Source organism: Leishmania panamensis (assembly GCF_000755165.1).
Source record: "Leishmania panamensis strain MHOM/PA/94/PSC-1 chromosome 30 sequence".
Lineage (NCBI taxonomy): Eukaryota > Euglenozoa > Kinetoplastea > Trypanosomatida > Trypanosomatidae > Leishmania > Leishmania panamensis.
Window position 1 is genome coordinate 288,068 of NC_025877.1, and position 21,972 is coordinate 310,039.

The following is a 21,972-nucleotide window of genomic DNA, read 5'->3' on the forward strand; positions in this document are numbered from 1 at the left end:
TATCTCTTCCTCAGTGTGCTTCTCTTTTGTGTTATTCATTTCACTGCCTCCCCGCCTTCCTCACCCTCGTCCCCTGACGAACTCAGCACTTCCCCTCGTTGCCCCACACCACAGGCACTCGAGCAAGGACTGTGGCGGAGAAAACACAGTCAGAACCGCTACGTTCGTCTTTCCTTCTCCCATCAACGTCCGTGTTAACTCATTCACACTCTGAAGTTACACAATCCACAGCCACCCAGAACGCTAGCATCAGAGCAGAAGACGCACCTTTCAAGGAGCTCTGTTCCTCTCACCTCTCCTCACAGCTCTCTTTGAACACGATTCTTTGTGTTTTACACGTGCGCAATAGTAGCTGCCGCTGCTCTCCATGTGATTAACCAAAGGCAACGAAGTGTAAACTCTCCCACACGTGCCGAAGCAGCAGCGGTCAGTAGCTTCCCGCCTTTTCTTTTTCAGGCCTTTTTTAGAGCTAGTAGAAGGACAGACACCTACACAGCAACAGTGGCAGGGCGAAACAAAAAAGAGACAGTTCATACGCATACCAGCTCTCCCCCCTCTTCACAGCCAGAGACTGGAGATACCGACACGCAGACGCACCCGCCTGATCACTTACTGGTCCTTTTCACGCTTTTAGCTTCCTCTCTGTTGGCCGTTAAATTACTGCGTTGCATGCGCGCTGCGTCAACGCCCTCGTTGCTTTTGGCCACACGTGCCGACTGCACCGCTACGGTCTTGACTCGTTATCTTTTCCACTCATCCATAGTTTCTCCCCCATTGTCTCCGCGTGCGGTATAGCCTAATCGAGTGTCCACCAGGCTCTTGTCCCCCCTGCCCCCCCTCTCTCTGTCTGCGTGTGCGAGCTAGCGTCTCGCATGAGGTGCACAAGTCAGCCGTCGACAACTTCTTGTTTTCCCCCTGTTCCTCTCTCCTCAACCTCCTTCTCTCCCCATTGTATTCTTCCAGCCCATTTTCCCTTCCCCATTCACGTCCACCTCTGCTCTTCTGGTGCCTATATTTCTTCGTGTCGCAGGTCGTCTTGTACTTGTTGTACCACCAGCCTCCCCCCTCTCTCTCTTTCCCACAAACAAACACCCACACAGACACTCGCTTTTTTTTTTCTTCCCCTCTCACTGCCTCTCTTTGCGTGCCTACACGTGGCAGTTGCAGTGACACACTGCTGTAGTCCCGCATCTTTTTTTTTTTTCCACTGCTCAATCCCCTCTTCCCCCCTCCCCCCTCCTCCACGTGCGCAGCAGAGCACCGTTACTTTTCCACGCTCGTCTCGAGTTCTCTTTTTCTTGGTTTCTTCGTTCTTTTTTTTCTCCTGTTTGTCCTCGTGCTGTGAAGCTCTCCAGTGTGCGGCGTGCTCTTGTCTTCCTCCTCCTGTCTGCAATGGAGGGATTACCGCCACCACCGCCGCATGAGGTACATATTGACTTCTTCGGCATCGAAGGGAACACGCTGCATTCACCAGCGCCGCACGACGAAACGCCGGACGGCACTGCAGCGGCGCCTCCACGAGCGCACTCGGGAGAAGGCCGCGCTGCTCTCCAGAGGATGCGCCACAGCACACCTGCTGTTGTGCCTAGATCGGTGGCAATCCATAATGATGGCAATAACACGAACAGCAGACCGCACGCAGCCATCGCTAAGACGCGGTGCTCGAGTGCCCGCGGCGCGGCGAACGGTGCTTCACCTGCTGGTTCTCGCCCCTCACTGACGGAGATGGCGGCTTCCTTCCCAATATCGGTGCCCATGCGTGACTCCATCCGTCATTTCCACTTGCTGAAATCACCGCACCATAGCGCGAGTAACGGCAGCGGGGCTGCAGCAGTCAACAATGAGCGGGTGGCTGACGAAAGCGACGCGGGCGGCGCTACTGGTCGTCGTCCGGGGATGCTGCTTTATGAGCCCCTTCCACACACTCGCCATCGCCAGGCCTCTAGGTCAGAGCGAAAGTGCAGTGCCATCACCACCGCTCAGTTTCCCGTCAACACAGCCGTGTTTGCCTCTCCAGAACATCCCGAGGAGGCTGTGGCGCCGGTCGCCGGCACGCAGGAGGACGTGAGGTGCCACGTGCACGTGGTACTCGAGCGGCACATGACGATGCTGGCTGCATGGGAAAAGCGTGTCTTTGTCGCGGAGGTGTATCGAGATAAGCCGGTGCGAACGGGTGGTCGGCCTGCGCCTGTGCGGCCGCAGGATCGCGGCTTTCTCGAGCATATCAGGCGAAGGCTCGACAACTACCTCCAACAGCTGGAGGATGCTAAGTCGCTGCTGATACAGGCATGCGAGGAAGTACCGCCAGCAAAGTCGGGGCGGCAAGGCGACGTCAAAGAGTGGCAAAGCTGCTGCAGCCGCTTCTACCATACACTGAGTGACTTCACCATCGAGGAGAGTCTAATGCGCTTTCGAGTGAACAAGCTGCTGAATGTAGGGCAGCAGGAATTCACATGGAGGATCTCCGCCCGCACCACCTCTTCGCGGGGGTCTAGCGCGCGTGCAAGCACGAGGTCTAGATCTCGCAAGGCATCGAAGTCCGCCACAACGGGGCAGCAGCCACTGTCGACAGGCGCAGGTTGGCACAGCTGTCCTGCCCAATCGATTCATAGCGCGCAGTCGGCAACTGCGACCGGTGCAGAGGCGTCGCAGCTGCACATCCCAACAGTCACTAACGGTGCGCTTTCACCGTACGTTCGGCATTTGGTGTTGAGTGGCGTGGTGCAGCGCAGCAACTGTGCCATTAAACCGGGGCACGGTTGTATCACCGGCCCTGTTCAAACGGGCGCTGTTTCAGAAGAACAACTGTGCTGTCCAAGGCCGAGTGGAGGCTGTACCCCTCGCCGAACGAACAAGTCCCCTACACCCTCTTCAGCACCCGCACTCTCTCAGGCGCGTCAGCAGCAGCGTTTGCTTTCCCTCCACCCTGACACGGTGTCGCAGCAGCCCTCGCGCACTAGTAACAGGTGTGGCAACCAAACTCCGTACGGCCCCCTGTCACCGCAACGCCGAACCGTCTCTCTGCGCCCCGTGCACAGCCCGACTCACCCCATGGTTGTGTTGTCAGCACTCGACGACGACGCCGAGTTGTGCAGTGCTACCCCTTCGCGTAGTACTCTGGCGGTACCCTCTGCTCGCCTGCCCACCGATGCGCCGCTACAGCTTCGCACCTACTCCTCTCCCCGGGGAGCTGCCACTGCGAAAATGACACCGTGTGCAGCAGCATTACAGCCTTTTCGACACCGGCAGCTGCTCGAGGTGATTGAGCGCTGCGAGAAGAACACGGCCACCCTGCAGCGCGGCGACCTGCATCGTGTACGGGCGTGCTTCTGCGAGCTCTACGGAGAACAAGTGGGGCTGCAGCAATACTGTCAGTGGATCGATGACATCTTTATCGAGGCTCTGCATGAGGCGTAAGACACTCTCATACTCATTTATCGTATAGGGATCAACAGAGAGACGCAGGCGCCGCGATGGGCTCTCCTGACTCGGCACCGAGTGACACCGATGCAGGGACTCTCGCATCACTAGGAGATGACAAGGGTCTGATCCGCGAAGCTTTCGACTGAGACAGTCAATGTGCAGCGGCCCTACTGCGTTGTTGAAGGTGGCGGAGCGCAAGGCTCGAATCTGGGCATCTCAGGGAGTGTGTCTTGCAGACAGCGCCAGAGAGGTCGAGTGTTTATTAGCGGGCGTACGCTCGTGTATGTGCCTCTTCATACACGTGTGCTTGGGCGTGCGTGCAGAGGACACGTTGCAGGATCGAGGGCGTCGCATTACTAATACCAGAGGAATGGAAGAAACAAGAGTCTAATCGAAGAGCGCTTCCATACGACTTATGGTCTGGATTGGAGGAGAGGGGGGGGGGGGGAAGGAGCTGTGCAGTGGATTGTGTGCGGGCGACATGAATGGCGCTGCGCCCAACTTTTATCTGTATTCTTTGGTGGGCTGTACTGCCCCTCTCCTTGTCGTTTTTTTTCATCTCCCACATGAATGGCGCCTGCTACTGTTCTTGTATACTGTGTCGCGTGTGTCTCTCGCACTAGGGTGTCTCCTCCCTCTCCCGCCCTCGTGCTCTTTTCTGTTCGGTGTGCGTCTGTGCTGGCTTTTCTGCTGCCCCGTTTTGCCTTTTCCTTTCACGCAGTGCTCGTTGGGTTTCCTTCTCCACTTCTTGATTCGAGGGTGTCTATACACCTGGCGCGCACGCGTTTGCGAGTCAGTGGAATCGATGATGGAAGTGTTGCTGACACCGCCGCAGGCTACGCGAACTGTCATTACAACCACGGCGCTTCTGTCTAGTCTCTTTTGCCTACTGGGCTGATGTTCTCAGGCTTGGACTTGAATGTCTCTTCCCCTGTGGGTGCTCCAGCCCCTGCACATCGATGTGCATTACTTCCTGTATATCTGTACGAGCATGTGCGTTAGCGCTTTTATCCCATTTCTTTCTTGAGCCCCCCCCCCCCCCCCGACAGCCTCATCTCCCTCCGTCAGCAGCACTCCTCTGTCAGCTCAGGCGCTGACCGGGCTCGTTGTAATTTTTTTTTTCCCTTGGGCAAGGCGCCCTTAGTGTTGCTGCGGATCCCGCCCACAGCCCCCTTTCTTTCCTTTTCTTTGCCCGACGTTCGCTATACTTGTCTTCTTCGTGTGTGTGTGTGTGTGTGCGTGGGTCAGAGCATCAATCGCGGATGGATCAGCTCAAGCCTCCTGTCGATGACGCGAGGTGGGCGTTTTGCTCACGATCAACACGCATTCATACACACGCACAAAAAAGACAAATTCAGTTCTCCCATACCCGTCAAAGCACATCGCTGATACTGTGTGCCTGCCCACACGCATGGATGGTGGTAGTGCACCCAAGTAGTCCATACAAGTTGAAGTAGACGCATCACAGCTCCATTTCCTTCTACCTCTCTTCTACTTAGTGTGTTACTCACTCCTGGTAGACTTGGTGCCGATGGCGTCAATATCAGCACACCCACGCACATGGGTGCAGCTTGCTTTGTCAGCGATGCGGCCCACGAGTTTGCATCTCGTCGAGTCATTCCACTCCGCCGTGTGTCTCTGCAAGGAGGGAACTCATCTTGTAACATCAGTGGCGCCACTTCCGATCAGTGCGTGTGTGTGTGCCAAGCGACATGTGCATCGAGTGTTGCTGATCGTGTAGGCATCTATCAGCAATGTCCTCTTTTCGCACTTCTTCCCCACTGTTTCGGTGTCGGTCCTCTCACTGTTTTGTCGTGTCTGCGGCTGAATGAACACCACCACGACGATCATCAGTCTTCTGTTGCACAGGTATTACAGTCGGGGCTGCACACGTACACGAGTCTGTGTGGACCTGTGCGTACCTACGTGTGCACTTGACAGTCAACGGCGTATGCCTCGCCGCACTTCTCTCTTCTTTACGCATTCTTTATACACTTTCAACTTCCCCCTTTGCCACCTTTATTTCCTACACAGCAGGATTCCCTGTCACGCTTTTCTCTCTTGGTTTCTCCCATACACGGACCAGCACGGCACCATCCTTCTTTCTCTCTGCCTCTTGCATTGCTCTGGGTCTTAGGGCGGAGGGGGTGGGCCAAGGGAGCAGAGGCGTCTACTCTGGAGAGCAGCGGCGGCGGTGGGGTGCCCGACCTGCACCGTGTCCACCTCATTCATCTGCTCGCCCGCTGTTTTGGCCAACTTTTTGAGGGGTCCCCTCTTCGTTCCCTTCTTCACTCGTTTGTTCGTTTTCACCGGGTCTTGCGCACTGTTGTCTGTGAGACGTGAGGGGCGAACAAACTATACACGGACACGCGGGGCGGCTACGCGCGCTTTATTTCTCTTCGCTGTCGTCTGCTTGAGTGCTGTGCTATTCTGCTTTCTGTTTCATCCCTCCATTTTCTCCATCTACAGCCGACTTCGACTCGCCTCGCATCCCCCTGAGGATTTCTGTGAAACTCTCTCATTGTAGCCTTGAGGATGAGCCAATTTGTGTTCAACGGCACCAGTCGCATGCGCCACATGAAGCTGGCGCGAGACCATCACAAGACACGGAATAGTATCATCGAAGACGCACAGCGACTGCGCCTTCAGAGAGAGGAGGAGGCGCAACGCATACGCGCCGCCCGGCTGCTGCAACGCACAATTCGTCAGTGGCTTGCTTGTCAGGCGATGGTGCGTCTGGTGTTGAGTGACTTGGATAACTTACCATCTGATGTGACACGGATTCTACTGTCGACATCTTCTGACGGTATTTCTTCCGCTGTGGACAGGCCTGAGGCGGAGAGGCAGACAGAGCAGCTCACGGCACGTCTACACACGGCTTGCTGGTGTCTCTCGTATGCGCGCAGTCACCAGTCGCGGATTCCGCTGCGCCTCACTGTGTCTTCCGCATGTGCGCCAAATGATGACTGCCGCGCAGAAACGCCTGTGGGTGATGCCAGCTCAGGAGCATCTGGGGCGACTGGCCAAGGCGCAACCACCGCGGCCCACCCGGGTGTTGCTCTTTCCTCTACTCGTATATTCTCTGTGGCGTCCTTCGGAGAGTTGCGCGCGTACCAGCAGAGGGTTTTCTGGCACTACAGTGAGTGTCTTTACACAGCTCTCTGCAAGAGCATTAACCACCGTACTGGAGGTGAGGAGAGTGCGGAGGAGGACGGCATCGCATTGCACGCCGATGCCTCAGTCGAGGCATCCGCAGATAACCGGTCAGCCGACCCGCCGTCGCTGTCGTGGTCTTCTGTCGTTTTTTTGCCCACCAAAGATGTAATCGTTCTCCTCTGCGTGGTACTGCAGCATTTTTTGCGGGCGGCGCCATCGGCGACTGGAAGTCGCTCGCCACCGCCCAGTAGCGCATCGTCAGTAAAGAGACTGGTGAGGTCTGTCGTGGCTGCCCTTGTCGAACACAACACTGCGTTTGCACGCACCCTCAACGAGGAGCTGGCACCGCGCAGCAGCGACGGCTGCCTTGAGAGGGTGGCGACGTCTTTTGATCAGTGGCCGGCTGTCCACGCCTTGACTGTAGCGCTCAGCTTTCTATGCCAGGAGGCGGTAGCGCATTCGGTGAGTATGCGCTCGCAGTGCAGGGAGCTACTGCAGCCGCTTGCCGCTGCGTTTCCACCTCTTTCTCAGGCTGAAGCCGGCGGGCACAGCCCACCGTCGCCACCTATGGGCGCCTTTGCGCGGGTGTGCTGGCAGTGTATGTGTGCTCCCTACGCGGGAGAGGAGTCCCAAAGACTCACCTCCAACTCTTTGGCGGTACTGCTCAGTGCTGCCGATACAGCTGCGGAGGGGTTCGAGCGAGGTGGCTGCGGTGAGGTGGACACGTGCTTTACGATGCTTGTGGCGGAGTGCTACAGACGTACTGCTATGGACACGGAGCTGACGGCCGACGATGGCGCAAGTGGTCTGCGAGGTGGGGAGCTGCGTGCTCGTGTACTCGGGCGGCTTGTGCGGTTGCTGCCGCGCGTCCACAAGCTTGTGGAGACAACATCATCGTCTGCAGCAGCTGTGTCACCGTCGTCCGTAGCGGCCCGCACGGATCTGGTGAAGTGGTACTTACTCAGTGTCAGTTGCCTGAGCGAGCGGCTGTGCCGCGAGGATTTCTTTGTCGAGGGCATTCTGGCAGATCACTACGCCTACCACACCGGTCGGCGGCAGCAGCGACTCTTGGTAGACAGGAAGGACGATGACGTGAGCGTAGATGCATCGTTGCCCAGTCAATACCGCCTGCTCACCTCGTACCTGTTCAGCGCAGAGGGTGGGCTGCAGTTGCTTCAGTTGCTCACTGAGCAGGATGAGCGGTCTGAGAAACTGCGACTGCAGGCACCGCAGGAGCCCACTGTGGAGGCCCCCACCGACCCCGCCGCTCCACCGATGGCGGACGGCGGCAACGAGGAGAGCGACTCGGCAGCGGCTGCATCCATAGCGAATACGGCGTCCCTCATGGATGCCGGTGTTTCTGCTGCTGCTCAGTGGCCATCCTCTGCTTCGATGCAGCAGAGCCCACTGGAGATTCTGTGCAATGTGTTTGCGTGGCCCATCTTTACCTTCTCGAAGCCGATGTACAGTCGCTATCAGCAGGAGACGCTGGCGCTGTACGCGAAGCTGGTGCGTACCCCACAGCTGTTGCGTCGCCTGTGGAGTCTGTACTGGCAGAGCTGCGAGGGGCTGCGGGCTGTACTGCCTCCCGGCGAGGTTTTGCAGAGGTTGTGCCAGCCACCGGCGTGGGGTGCGCAGGAGCGGGAGGAGCAGGCAATTGCTGCTGGCCAGGAGTGGGGTAGACGCCGCCGCGTGCCTGCGGGTGTCCACTCGGCGCGTTCCCTCATGCCCCTCCCGCGGCTGCCAGCGTGGGAGACGCACCCGCGCTACCCTCTCGCCTTCTACGACCCTCACGCGTCGCTCTCCATCTTTTTCTTCACCCTACTCGCATACTACGTAAACGTGTTCGACTTCCCCGATGAGCTTCGCCGCGGTGGCGAGGGGGCCGTGCTGTCTACAGAGGAGTCATGGGCGCTGGTGCTCGCGCTGAAGGAAATTGTGCACCGGTCACACATGTACGGCGTCGTACCGAATTCCAACAGCGAGGCTGTCGCCCACGCGGCTTGTCTGTTGCTCTCCCGTCTACACACGGTTGACGAGGCGGATCCGTTTGTGCCCGCCGCGGCCGCCGGCCTGTGGATGTCTGTTGGTGCCGTCGCTGCCGAGGCGTCGGTGGGTTTACTGTTTCGCACTTGGGATGCGGCAAGCGCTGCTGTGGTGAATGAGGAGGATACCGCAGAGGCAGAGGGGCCGGGGCTTGATGGCGCCAGCGTCGGGACCGGGGGAAGAAGCGTTGTGGGCGGCCTAGCGTCGAGCACCACCGCCGGTACCACGACCACCTCGATCGCCCACGTGCGTCTTCCTGGCGACGACGTCACCTTTCACGGTAGTGCGCAGTGGAAGCAGCAGATTCGGTACACAAAACTGCTCGTGCACACACCGTTCCTGTTCCCCTTTGCAGCTCGTGCATTGCTACTCTCGGCGCTGCTCGTGGAGACGGATCATCACTGGATCCCGCCGAGTGAGCGGCGGGTGGTGGTGCAGCGTGGACGCACCTTCATCGACGCCTTCAACCTTTTCCACGACAACCCGCTCAGCAACGACATGCTCAACATTCGCTTCATCGCCGATGACGGCATGCTCGAGCCTGGCTACGGCCGCGGTGTGTACCGGGAGTGCATTGTGTCACTCTGCAAGGAGGGGTTTGCCGCCGAGTACGGTTTGTTTCGCCAGACCCCAGACGGCTATGTGTACCCGAACTCCTTCAGCGCCTTGGCGACGAGTGACCCGCAGCACCTTCTGAAAATTCGCTTCTTGGGGGCAATGGTGGGCCGTGCGCTGCGCGACGGTGTGCTGCAAGACGTGCCATTCGCCCTTCACTTTCGCAACGCTATCTTGGGACGCCGCAACACTCTCAGCAACCTCAAGAGATTTGACGCGGAGCTCTATCACCAGCTCATGTCCCTCACGCAGCTTAGTGAGGACGAGCTGAAGGCGGTTGGACTAACCTTTGTCTACACAGTGAACGCGCTGGGCATCACAAGAGAGGTAGAGCTGGTGCCTGACGGGGCCCAGATGGACGTGACCCCGCGCAACTGTCTCTTCTACGTGCATCTCGTCGCCGACTTTAAGCTCAACCGCGAGGCCGCCGAGCAGACGTGCGCATTTTGTGCCGGTCTTCGCTCTGTAATTGACGCGAATCGCCTTCGCTTGTTCGACAGTAACGAGGTGGGCATGCTCTTCGGTGGCGATGAAACGGGGGAGATCGACCTGGTGGACTGGAAGGAGAACACAGTGTACGACCAGCCGGAGGATGTGGACACACCGCAGGTGCGGTTGTTCTGGGATGTCGTGGAGTCTCTCACCCGCGAGCAGCAGCGACAGCTGCTGAAGTTTGCGACGTCCATGACGCGGCCACCGATACTCGGCTTTCGTTTCCTGGCGCCCCCCTTCAAGGTTCAGCTGCTGGCAATGAACGCGTCCGGGCCTGATCATCTGCCCTCGGCGGCAACGTGTTTCTCTACCTTAAAGTTGCCGCCGTACCGTGACTATGCGACTGCTCGAGCAAAGATTATCGCTGCTATTGAGGAAACTGGCACCTTCGAGTTCAGTTGAGCAGCGAGACGCTATAGCGGGCCTCTGTGGCCCTAGTACAGCTGCACGAGAGAAACGAGGGATTGTGAGGGCATAGCGGATCGGCGTGGGATGGTGGTGGTTTGGCAGGTCGATGGAGTCAATGCAACGTGCCAAGGCCGCCATTACCCCCCCCTCTCCCCCCATGCATGCATGCCTTTTCTCCACCTCTCTCCGCATATGTGCGTGCGTACGTGTCTGCTTCTCTAGGCTTGGCGTCGTTTGATTCGCTTATTTACTTTCTTGTGTGTTGTCTGCGCGCTTGTTGCCGTCTCTGTCTCGGTGCTTGCGGGCGTATTTCTGTGTTGGTGGCTGGATGCACATTACCACTGAGGCGTCCAAGATTTTGAAGGGCGGATAAGAGCATCAAGTAATGGGGGGACTGAGAGGGGGCGCGTACCGTCTACGCGCAGTACCGCGGACATATAGAAAGAGCGAGGGCAACACACTCTCTGTGGCCGCAGGCCAGGCCCTATCGCACACCCAACTCCCTTGTTTCTTAATCCTGCACCACTAGCGAATTTGTGGGTGAGAGTGGTCTCTCCCGCTGATACGAAGGGAGGGGTATCATCGCCGCCTACCTCTCCAGCAGTGCAGGGCGTTGTAGTCGAGTAGCCCTTCTTTTCAAGCTACGCTGTGCACGTCTGTGGAGCAGGGCAAAAGGTTTGGGCATGCCGGCTGCACTGCACTCCGCAAGAAAAAGAAGAGAGAAGAATTCTCCCAGTCCTATGAGGAGTAGCCATGACCACCATCACTGTCTGCGTTTTCCGACAGTGTAGGACTCGCAACTGCTGCCATAGCTGCACGACACACACACACATACACCCACACACACACACGGTCTCACTTACACGGCGCACAGGCGAAGGAAGCGGACTGCTGTGCCCTGGAGAAGCGAGGCCAGTTGTCTCTGAGAGAATCTCTTTTGTATTTCCTTTTCTCTAGTGCGCTTAGTGTGTGCGGGTGTCAACGGCACTACCAATACTCATCCTGCGCTCTTCGCTTAACCCTTTCTCCGGTCTGACTCAACGGCTCGAGCAAACAAGTAAGAACACCGCCACACCACGTACATCCACACGTAGGAGAGTGGGCGGCGGAAAGGCACCCGCACGCCCACCCCCGACATATACTTGTGACTCCCCATGCGTGTGGTGTTGGACAACGCGGGTTTCATGTCCTTTGTCCACTTGTAGGCACAATCCTACCGCAGGTGCACCCCCCCCCCCCACACACACGGTGTCGGGCAGTCATGCTTCGTTGCTCACTCGCTACCTATGGCAGTTATTTGCTAAACCAAAGACTCATAACGGACTGGTGGCAGGCCGGCCAGCGCGAGGAGGTGCATCAGGCAGCCAAGGCGCGACTCAGCGCCGCCCTGGAAGAGGTTGAGAAGCGGTCGTCTTCCGCGCCGCAATCATCGGCGGCTCGTGTGGATGAAGATGGTGGGCCCTCGTTTTCATCTTTGGGATCACGCCAGCGAGTAGATGCGCCTCCTCATTCTCCACCTCTCAGCCTGTACGAGGCCAACGGCCTTGTCTCGACTTTTGTGAGCAGCCACAACACGCAGGACCTGAGTGCGACACTCCAGTACATCCGTGAGCAGCTCCGGGAGGACCTCACCCCATATCATTTCCACTCGCTGCTGCGCACATTCAACTACCACCATGACGTGGCGAATGCGCTGCAGGTGCTAGAGGTGATGATGCACAGTGGCACGACTACGTTGGAGACGTACGCGCGCATGGTGGACTGTGTGCACTGCCTGTCCCCGCCTGATGTGGAGGCTCGTCTCTTGCAACTCGTTGCCCTGGCACAAGAGGCGTTTGGTACTCACGTAATGGAGGATGATACCGGCTCCGAGGCCGGGACGGTGGCTGCGTACAGCTTTTCGGGAGAAGGACGTCAGGCACGGGAGACGGCTGCGGATGTGACAGGGGTCGACCCATCGTACCCCTCTAGTGACGCGGCAACGTCGAAGCCTGCGCAGCTTCCCCGAAGCGCGCCTGTGCTTTCCTCTCTTCTTTACCACTGCTCCACCACGAGCCATCGGAGTACTGTTGCGTCGTGTGTTGTGGTGGCAATTTGGATACGGGCATTCGGCGTGGAGCTGACGGACTGGGATGTGTTGTCAGTGCTGAGCAGCGTGCTCACACACACCGGCGAGTTTCCGCAATTCTGCGCTATGTTCAGCTCCTTCGACGCGTACGAGCGGGGCACCGTGAGCGTGCAAGCGGTGATAGAGCGTCTGGTGTTACTAGGGGAGGTGGTGTGGAGTGGATCATCGACAACCAATGAATTCATGGATGAGCACGTGGAAAGCAGTGAGAGAGGCAGCTTTAGTGACGACAAGGGAAAGGCGCGGGCCAAGCCGTCTGCCACTTCGACTTTGACGTCTTTGGTGGAAGCGATGCAGGCGTCCCTCCGCGCCGCCGGCGTCGACCCGGCTTCCGCAGTGGTTTCGCTACCTTTTGTTAATGCGCAGACCAACAGCATGGAGCAGCTTGTCGCTGCCACATTGTTGCCGCTCATCCAAACTGGCGTTGGTCCGCATTACTACAACGCCGGGCACCTCTTCCATGCACTGAGTCTCGTACAAAGCAGTATGGGGGACGACACTGGTGCCATTCAGCTACTGCAGCGCGCGGCCTGTGAGCAGCAGCGGTGCACCCTAGCACAGGAGGCACTAGGTATGACTGCTAACTCGCGAGTGTCAACGGGAGAATCTAGTGGAAGGCTCACCAGCTTTACTGAACCCTCGTCGTCGCTTGGGGTGACTCATGCATCCGTCCCTGCGACAAGAGAACCATACAGCGTTTCAGTTCACCATCTCTTAGACATGGGTACGCTGCTGAGTCGTGTCAGCGCAACGACACTGCGCGACGTGCAGCGGCCCTTTCACAGTGCGCTGCGCCACATGATGGCGGGGCTCTCGGGAAGGCCGACGGAGAAGCCGTCGGACTTCTCTGCTTCACCTTCATCCTCTTGGCCGAGCGTGGTGGCGTCGTGTACACCTCCAGTGCCCTGCGCGCGCGACTTGGTCACCGTGAGCAGCCGCGAGACGCAGTTCATCTGTACGGTGTCTGAGGCGCGCACGGTGCTCAGATGTGCAATCGACGCAGGCAAAGCCATCGGTAGTCATGGACGTCTACCCCGCAGCACGCAGTTCATGCTTATGCAGCTCGCCGAGTTGTGCTGCCGCCATCCGCCGCGCAACCCAAAACTGACCCCGGCGGGGCTAGAGGAGCGGACCAAATGGGGCCGATATTTGGATGCCCGCGACACGTCGCTCGCCCTCTTTGGGTCTGCACAGCATTCGCGTGACTCGATGAAACACCTCTTCTACAACGATAATCAGCTGCCTGAGCTGCGTAGCGAAGTCGTCATCGCGAAGGACTTTGCCGACGTACACGAGCTCTTCTTCGGTTCAGCTTCACCGTCATCGCTGTCACAGGCGGAGCTGCAGGCGTCTCTGCGGCGGACGCGCACCACCCTGCCACACACTGGTAGTAGCGCCGCCATTGTGCCCCGCTACCTCTGGGACCCAGCTGTCTACAACCCCTACCCGGCAGCACAGCTGGCGATCAATACTTGTGAGTTTTCTATGGGTCCTTCTGGGAAGGGAACGCAAAGCCCTTTCACGCTGGCAGAGATACACCAAACCGATGCCATCCTTGGAGATGATGCCGAGGGTGACTTTGACGGCTCCGAGTTCTTCGTCGAGCTCTGGCAAACCTTGCTGGACAAGACCACCTCGGTCGGCAGCAATGAGGTTTGGTACCTGCAGAACACGGATATGTTTCTGCTGCTCCTTCGTTGTCTACTGCACCGACTGGACTGGGAGACTGCCGCGCATCTGACGCGCAAGATGACACAACACGCAAACTACACCTACCTCATGGATCACGAGCTCACCACTATTTTTCGCGAGATCGGTGACCCCGCTGGTTGTCTGGCATTCAAGGTGGCGACGAAGCTGTTTGACGGCCGCATTACGAAGGATGGGCAGACAAAACGGGAGAGGTTTCATCAGGAGCAGTTCAGATGAGCGAAGAAAAACAGACAGGCATTCACACAAGTGAGGACACGATCGCGTAGGGGGTGGGGGGGGGCGGAGGCGGAGGCGGAGCGAGTCGAGACTCTACAAAAGCGGCCGCCTCGACGAGGGAAACGTGCCTTGTCACAGCCCACAGGAGGAGGCCGACGTCCCTCCGACATACACGCGTGCCCTCTCCACACATGACACAGGTCCCACGCATGGTGATCTCTCTCTCTCTTTCTCTACTTCTCTGCTTCCGTGCGCCAACTGCGGCATGACAGACGGCAACAGAGAGGTCAAGGCTAATCGTTCCTCTGCTTCCCTACATCCTTTTTCATTTCCCCTTCAGGTGTGTGTGGGGGTGAAGGGAGGGGTGGGGCTATCGTGCCTTTTGTTTCGATGGACACGCGTCACCTACCCTATAGGAGTAGGGAACTGATGTTTCCGCTACTGTCGGAGCCGCCCCCCTCCTCCAGTCCTTCGATTCAGAAGTGTCAATGACTCCGGCAGGGCGCACGCGTGCACGTTTGTGCGGAGGTGGCGGAGATGCAGTTCTTAAAGAGTTCGTTCTTGGTGTCTCCCCTTTTTTTTGTCTGTGTACATGCGTGTCGCTTGTGCTTCCTCGCTCTCCCTCACAGCCTCTACTCTGTCCGCCGCCGGCTGTCTGTCGCTTCTTTCCCCTCAATTTCGCCTGCCTTCTCTTACCTCTGCTTTTCTGCTTACCGGGGTCTACTCGGGGGGGGGGGGGAGGAGAGGGAGGTGGTAGTAGAGACGGTAGAGCCTGCAGAGGGAGAGAGAATACATGTACGCTGAGTACGGAAAGAGACAACACCGTTGCAGGGGCACATGCCCACCGTAGTCACAAACGGGTGGGGCGTATCGCATTTTCACGAGCACAGACAAGTAAACAGGGGGAGAGGGACAGTGACGTGAGCGCGCGCTTGGGATAAAGAGCGAAGTGGAGGGGGAGGTGGGGGCTGGCTGGCCTTGCAACCATGCTTACTTGTGTTTGACCAAGGCCGCAATGTCCTTCCTCCACAAAGGCTCTCTGCGTGTGACTGCGGCCCAAATGAGTCTGTTTCATAAAGCTCTCCACCCCCTTCTCTCTCGTGAGTGTTGGCTGCAGCCACGCATCCGCTTCTCACTCCAATCTCCTACTTTCCTCCCCTCTCTGCACCCCTCTTTCTCTGCCCCTTTCGTGCACTTCATGGATTGTCCCCCTCTCTCCATACTCCCACCCCCGCTACCCCCGCTATCCATACGCACTGGCACATTAACTCACAGAGCCACATAAGCGCCCCACTACACGCCGATTTCTTGGTCGCTAGCACCAGCGGCCTAAGTACATCCTGTTTTGTATTTCGCCCCCCTTTCCTCCACCAACGCCGTCGTCTTTACTTTTTTCCCTCTTGTGTCCGCTTTTCACACTTGTTTTCGCCTCACCTCCTCGCTGTGTCGTCTCGTGCCTCTCTTCCCCACCCTCCCTTTTCCGCGGGCAGACCCCCATTCGCATAGACACGCATGGTCCCCCCACCATACAAACCCCAGCCGAGCGCCGCCGCCATGTCGCGCGTAACCCTGAAGCCGAAGCTGGAGGCGGTGACGGTTTACAGTGACCGCGCGCAGCTGACCTTCTCTGCCCCAGTGGTGCTCGAGCCGTCGGCGAGCATTACGGCGGTTGTGGAGAACATCGAGCAATGGGGAGATGTTGACTGGGGCACGCTGCAGGTGCGCATTAACGAGGCGACTGACCCGGGCGTGGCTGCTGCGGTGCTGCTGCAGAATATCAGCCCCGTGCGCGAGACGGTAAGCCAGGACGTGCGCGCGGACGTGCAGTGGCAGAAGGACGTGATCAAGCGGATGGAGGAGGAGCAGTGTGCATTCGAAGAGGAAGTTGCCGTTCTGCAGGAGTCGTGCGAGCACCTTGACCGGATCAAGAGCTTTGTATGCTGTGCGGGGCGCGGCGACTGCGCTGTGCCGCCGGAGAACGCGGTGCACCTGCAGGCATACCTGCAGGCACCTGCGAGGTGGGGCGCGATGGCGTCGTTCTTTGCGACGCGGCGTGCTACAGCGCAGCGCGGGATTGCAGAGCTGCGGACAAAGTTGAGGGAGATGGAGGAGCGGCTTGCGGAGGCACATCGGCAGCTAAAGGATCTCGGCGGCGACAGTGGCGTGCGATGGTATACGAAGAATGCGCTGGAGGCGACGCTTGTGGTGGGCGCCGGTGTCGCTAGTGGGACGAAGATGGTGGTGGAGCTGTCGTGCGTTGTGAGCGGCGCAGGGTGGTCACCACTGTACGACCTGCGCGTGGACTACGCGGAGTCGATGCTGGAGGTGCTGTACTCCGCGAAGGTGCGCCAGTGCACATCGCTGGACTGGGAGAAGGTGCGGCTTCGGCTGAGCACTGCGACACCGCATGCTGGCGGCTCGCCGCCGCCACTGTGGCCGCGCTGGACGATCTCGATGCGACCGCCGGTGTCCGTGAGGGGCGTGTTGCATGGCGGGCAGCAGGTGCACAGGAGAATGGCGCCAGCCGCCATAACCTTTGCTGTGTCGAATAACATGGAGTTCCTCACTGCTCCTGTCGCACCGATGGTGAAGCAGGCGTGTGTGGAAAGCTGCGGCTCGTCGTTGGGTGCGACGGTGTACGCGATCCCGGGACTTTCGACGGTGCGGCACAACAACGTCGACGTGAAGGTGACAGTGGCGCGCGAGAGGTTCCCTGCGCGGCTGCGGTTCGTGTGTGTACCGAAGGTCGACCCGCTAGTGCACCTGAGTGCGACTGCTGTGAATGCGACGGACTACGAGTTCATTGATGGCCCGGCGAAGGTGTTCTACGGCAACACATTTGTGAACCAGTCACAGCTGGCTCACGTGTCACCTGGCGAAGAGTTTGAGGTGTCGCTTGGCACGGACGAGACGGTGACGGTGAGCCGGACGCTTGTGCGTCGCGCAGAGTCGGAGAAGATGGCCATGTTCTCGAGCACCAAATCGCAGCTGAGGTACCACTACGCGTACACCGTGGAGTGCGCCGCGCTGCCGAACAATGCACCGGTGACGGTTGTGGTGAGGGACAACTACCCTGTTTCGGATGACACAGATGTCGATGTGGTACTCGAACAACCGAAGGCCACGGAGAGGGGTGAGAACTTGCGCTCTGCTAAGGGGGCGACCGTGACGGTGGACGAGGACACCCACGAGGTGGCGTGGAGCTTCTTGATGACGAGGCATGAGAAGAGGACCTTTGATATGGTGTTCATGGCGAAGTATCCTGTGAAGACGCCGGTCTTTGGACTGGAGTGAGGCGGACGTTTGTGAAGCACGCATAGGAGCCACACCGCCAAAGAGCTCACTCCGTAGCAGTGAGGTGTGCGCCTCTGCTCTCCTTTAGCGGTGCCGGCTGCTGGTGCGGCGACGCTTCGCTGTGTCTTGGCAGATCCAGTCGCTCGATCAAAGCCTTAGCGGTCTCCTCCGTCGAGGGAGAGGCGACTTCTTTGGATTGCTGATTCGCCGGTCTCTCTTTCTCTATTTCCCCACGGTAATCAGCGCACCCAATCGCGCAGTCTTGCCTTTGGGGGCTTTTCTGCTCTGTGCCATGCGCCCCACCACTTCCTTTTCTTCCGTCAGTTGTGTTTTTGTCTCTCTTCAACTTTTTCATGAGCCCTCTAATAATGGCGGGGAGGGGGTGACACACCCCAGTGCGTCGTATCCCCAGGGTTCGATGCCTTCACTCGGTGTGTGGGGAAGCCAAGGAGCCGATCCCCTCTCTCCCTGCCAATGCCGGACCACCTCTGGTGGGGGCCGGGTTAAGTGCCTGCGGCGTGGGGGGGTGGTCGGGGCGATTTACTGCTGCTGCTGCTGCTGTCGGGGGTCAGGTTCTGGAGGGCGTGGCGTCGGAGCGACCTGCAGCCGGAGCACGGCTGCACCATTCACATGATGGGCAGCGCTTCCGCGTGACTCGAACGTATCTCATCTGGGCCTCACTGCCTACTGGTACGGGGTGCGTCCGACATCCCGAGGGGGATGCCCCAGGTGGCGACCGAGATAGTGGGCGCGGCTGCGGGGCGGAGGGTGGGTGGAGTGGTGTTTGACCGCATGTGCTATGTATGGCAGAGAGTGGACACGTTGGACGAGAAAGGAATCTTTCTCTCTCATCATCCCCTTCCCTCTTGCTCAAGGTGGCGGAGAGACAGATGACAGCAGGGAGACACGCATGCACAAGAGGATGATAGACACACGTGTCTGCTCTTCGCTTCTCTGCGATTCGTCATTTTCCATCTGTTGATATCAGCGCATCATCGTGTTGGGCTTGTGTATTTCTCACCTTGCGCTCTTCGCAAACTTCTGCGTGTGCATGTGTGAGTGCGGGTGCGAGTGGCACTGTGGTGCATTTTTTTTTTCGCATTTTCTACCCGTGCTGCTCGTAAGCGACACCGTTGACGTTTTCCTTTCACACACACACACACACACACTTTCTTAGCTGTCGGGCCTAAGGAGGCGCTGGGCAACAGCAGGAGGAGATGCGTGACCGCCGTGGAGGCATTCGTTTCCTTTTTATTTTTCTCGTCGCGTCTTCACCGCTTCGCTCCCATTTCAATCCCCCTCCTTTCTCCTCACAGCACTCGTTTGAAGCAGCTGCAGAGGCAATGGAAAGAAAAGGTCACCCAGGGCAGCGCCGATGGGGACGCGAATGCCTCCTTTTTGCTTCGCGTGCTTCACAATCGCATCGCGAGTGGGGTAAGGATGCAATGACGAGTGGTGATGGTGGTGGTGGTGCATCTGCATTCATGCTCAGAGGAAAATAGCCCTCTTTCGAGCGCCCCATCCGTGTCCTTTCGCAGGACACTCTAGGAGAGTCTCCTTCCTCCCTCTCTCTGCGAGGTGCAGAAGCATGTGGATTCACTCACTGCCCTAAATATCGCGACCCGAGCCCAGGCTAACACAAACACACGTATGCGTATGCTGCACCTCTCTCACTCGCTCTCTAATATACCCCCCCGGCGTTTCCTCAAGAACTTGTTCATCACTCTCTCCGCATTGACGAGGACGCACGCGCCGCTACGCCCAGTAAGACGTGCGCGCACATGTATCGTTTTGGCTCTCACACCCACACCATCATAGACCGGTACGCCCCTAGCGCCACCTACCCTGCCTGGGACCCGCCCAAAGCTGAAACGTAGTTTTCTCACACTCTCTGTACCGTCACTCCTCTACCAAGCAGCTCACTCGGGACTTTTCTCTGTTTTGGTGTCCTCTTCATTCCACAACAGACTTGTTTCGTTTCTTCGGTGACTGCGACAAGGTCGAAGGGCTCGCGCTGCACTAAGGCACTCATGGAGGAGGTGAAGTGCAGCTTGCTGGGCTTCAACTCAGCACTCCTCAGGCAGCCGCTGGATACGCTTTCGTCAGCGGCCGACACGAGGACAACAAAGGAGTGGAGCGCGGACAGCGCGGCTGGTGCCTCGTCCGCGGCAGCCTTGCGCAGGTACTGCGAGGCGTTGCCTTTTCACCCCACAGAGCGGCTTCTTCTGCAGAGCGCCCTGCCTCTTGGTCGCAGCTATCACACGCTTCTGCGCGCCACCCAGGAGGCGGCTGTCGGCCGCACCGAGGGACTGTACCCAGCCGCTATTGCGAATGGGGTGAAGAAGATTCTTGTCAACTACGCCGAGGCGGTGAAGGCGGCCGAGACGCCGTCGGCGCTTGCTGTGCTCCCGGCTACCTACATCCTGACGTTCACCCTCCTGGAGGCTATCGTCAAGCAACAACAGCAGACGGAGGTGTGTCTGCCTTTGCTCGGCGACTTCCTTCACAATCAGGAGGTCCCGGCAGTCTTTCGCCGTCTTCTCGGAGAAAGCGTGTGGCTGGCGCTACTCTACACTACGGCTCACTACGTTGCACATGGTGTCGTGTTGCACGCACGCCGGGACTACTTCATTGCACTGCGCACCAAACCAACGGAAACTGCAGCGGCGGCGGTGCCGGTGGGGAGCACCTCAACCCGCTTCAGGTGCGGCGGTGAGGAGCACATCCTCTACACAGACCGTCTTCCGCTCGGAGTGTCCCCCGAGCTAGGCCTCTTGATATTGGCGGCAGGTAAAGAGCGGCGGGTGCTGCTACGCGACGCGGATGTGCAGGGTGGCAGCGACTACCTGGAGCAGCTGGCTCTCGGTTCACAGGACGAGGCCGCCAATGCTGTCTTTCACTCCATCTTTGACGTGCAGCTGTGCCATGGTGGTGTACTGGCCGCAGAGGAGCTAGCGGCACGTGTGGAGGCGGCGAAGACGCTGTGGTCCAAGGCATTGTGGATGAAGGTCGGCGATTTTCCTTCGCTAAAGGCGAACCTTGCCGCCCTGCGGAACATGTTTCTCTGCCACCGCGGCGACGTGTGGTACGCTTTTGTGGAGCGTGTGTTGTCTGTTCTTGCTGGTTTGCAGCCGATTCAACACGGCGGTTGCGAAGGTGCGGCAGCGTCACCTGCGCCGGCGCCGCTGCTGCCGTCACTCTCGCCCGCTGCCACCATCGAAGGGGCCGAGGGCGCAAATGAGGAGGAGGCGAAGGGCGAGGATGCAGCAGACGCTCTGGCTCGTGAGTCTCGTGCCGTGGCTTCCCGTGGCGCCTACCTGCAGCGCACCGCTGCGGACGCATTCTTGTTCGCTCTCTCCGTCAGCAATCTGCACGACACCGCCGCGTACGAGCCATTCACGATGCGGGTGGCGGCGAGCAGTATTCAGCAGGCGAATGCGGCCTTTGCTGGTGAGGACCAGGGGCGAGCGGGCCGGCGCACCCGCGGCGGTGGCGGCGCGGCTGCTTCAACAGAGGACATGGCGCGGCACCTCCTGCTCGTCGTTCAAGCTCTTCATTTGCAGTATATCCCTCCTCAAGGTCTGCTGCTAATCGTGTCGCAGAAGTCATTGCAGTACTACCAGCGACTCTTCTCGTTTCATCTCGCCCTTCGATTCTCACTGGAGGCGCTTGCAGTGACGCGCTCACTCTTCTCGGAGGCGTTGGTAACCAACATGAGCCCCTCGGCAGACCTGCGTCGCGCTTTTTCTCTGTTTCAGCTTCTGCACTTTCTGGAATCCTCGGTGGGCTACTACATGCAAGTGGATGTCATCAGCGTGTACACCGCACAACTCGAGGAGCAACTCGCGTCGACTACATGCACGAGCGTGGACCAGGCAAAGCACTTCCACGACCAGTTCATATGGCATGTGGCGGAGGCTACGTTTCTCACGGAAGGCTCCGAGCCGCTTCTGCGCGCGTGCCAGTCCCTCAACACGTGTGCGACAACCCTCTACACCCTCTGCACGCGCTATCGCATCTCGTACTGGGCGGTCGATGGCGTCAACAAGACTCCGGTGGAGGTGCGTGCGACGCTAAGTGCCCTCGAGGCGCGTGTGCAGCAGGAGGTTGTGGCGGTGTTTATGGGTCACCTCGGTCTTGGTGGGCGTGCGTGGGAGCGCGCGCTGTGGTCTCGCCTCGACTTCAACGGCTACTTCTCTCAACACCGCACACGACCAGCGGTACCTGTGACACTACAGAGTGTCAGCGCGTCAGCAAACACGTTCACGCAGCCGCGCCGCACACGTGCACGTAGTGCCGGCAGGCTGTCGCGCCCGAAGAGTAGGGCTACAACGCCACGTCATCATCAGAGAACACCGAGGCGAACGTCAGCTGGGTGACATGGTGGTGCAGGACGAGTAATGTGTGTCGGGAGAAAGCGTGTCTCTCAAGCTTGCGTTCTCTTCTTTCCTGCCCACCGCTCTGGTGAGCTCATCTTCTTT

At 58.7% G+C, this 21,972-nt stretch overlaps 5 protein-coding genes across 5 annotated transcripts, besides 1 other annotated feature; all 5 read left to right on the forward strand.

The window, feature by feature from the left end:
* Positions 1–1,392: 1,392 nt before the first annotated feature.
* Positions 1,393–3,417, forward strand: LPMP_300950 (hypothetical protein; the record flags this gene model as incomplete). Its single annotated transcript, XM_010702826.1, has 1 exon — positions 1,393–3,417. One exon carries the CDS (start codon positions 1,393–1,395, stop codon positions 3,415–3,417), a length of 2,025 nt encoding a protein of 674 aa, XP_010701128.1.
* Positions 3,418–5,958: 2,541 nt separating this feature from the next.
* On the forward strand, positions 5,959–10,134 carry LPMP_300960 (ubiquitin-protein ligase, putative; the record flags this gene model as incomplete). The annotated part of the gene is made up of 1 exon (XM_010702827.1): positions 5,959–10,134. One exon carries the CDS (start codon positions 5,959–5,961, stop codon positions 10,132–10,134), a length of 4,176 nt encoding a protein of 1,391 aa, XP_010701129.1.
* Positions 10,135–11,401: 1,267 nt separating this feature from the next.
* On the forward strand, positions 11,402–14,197 carry LPMP_300970 (hypothetical protein; the record flags this gene model as incomplete). The annotated part of the gene is made up of 1 exon (XM_010702828.1): positions 11,402–14,197. One exon carries the CDS (start codon positions 11,402–11,404, stop codon positions 14,195–14,197), a length of 2,796 nt encoding a protein of 931 aa, XP_010701130.1.
* A 1,554-nt stretch (positions 14,198–15,751) lies between these two features.
* Positions 15,752–17,491, forward strand: LPMP_300980 (hypothetical protein; the record flags this gene model as incomplete). Its single annotated transcript, XM_010702829.1, has 1 exon — positions 15,752–17,491. One exon carries the CDS (start codon positions 15,752–15,754, stop codon positions 17,489–17,491), a length of 1,740 nt encoding a protein of 579 aa, XP_010701131.1.
* Positions 17,492–17,878: 387 nt separating this feature from the next.
* Positions 17,879–18,316: a repeat region.
* Positions 18,317–19,521: 1,205 nt separating this feature from the next.
* LPMP_300990 (hypothetical protein) lies at positions 19,522–21,870 on the forward strand (the record flags this gene model as incomplete). Its single annotated transcript, XM_010702830.1, has 1 exon — positions 19,522–21,870. The coding sequence occupies one exon, from the start codon at positions 19,522–19,524 to the stop codon at positions 21,868–21,870; it is 2,349 nt and encodes a 782-aa protein (XP_010701132.1).
* Between the last annotated feature and the right edge of the window lie 102 nt (positions 21,871–21,972).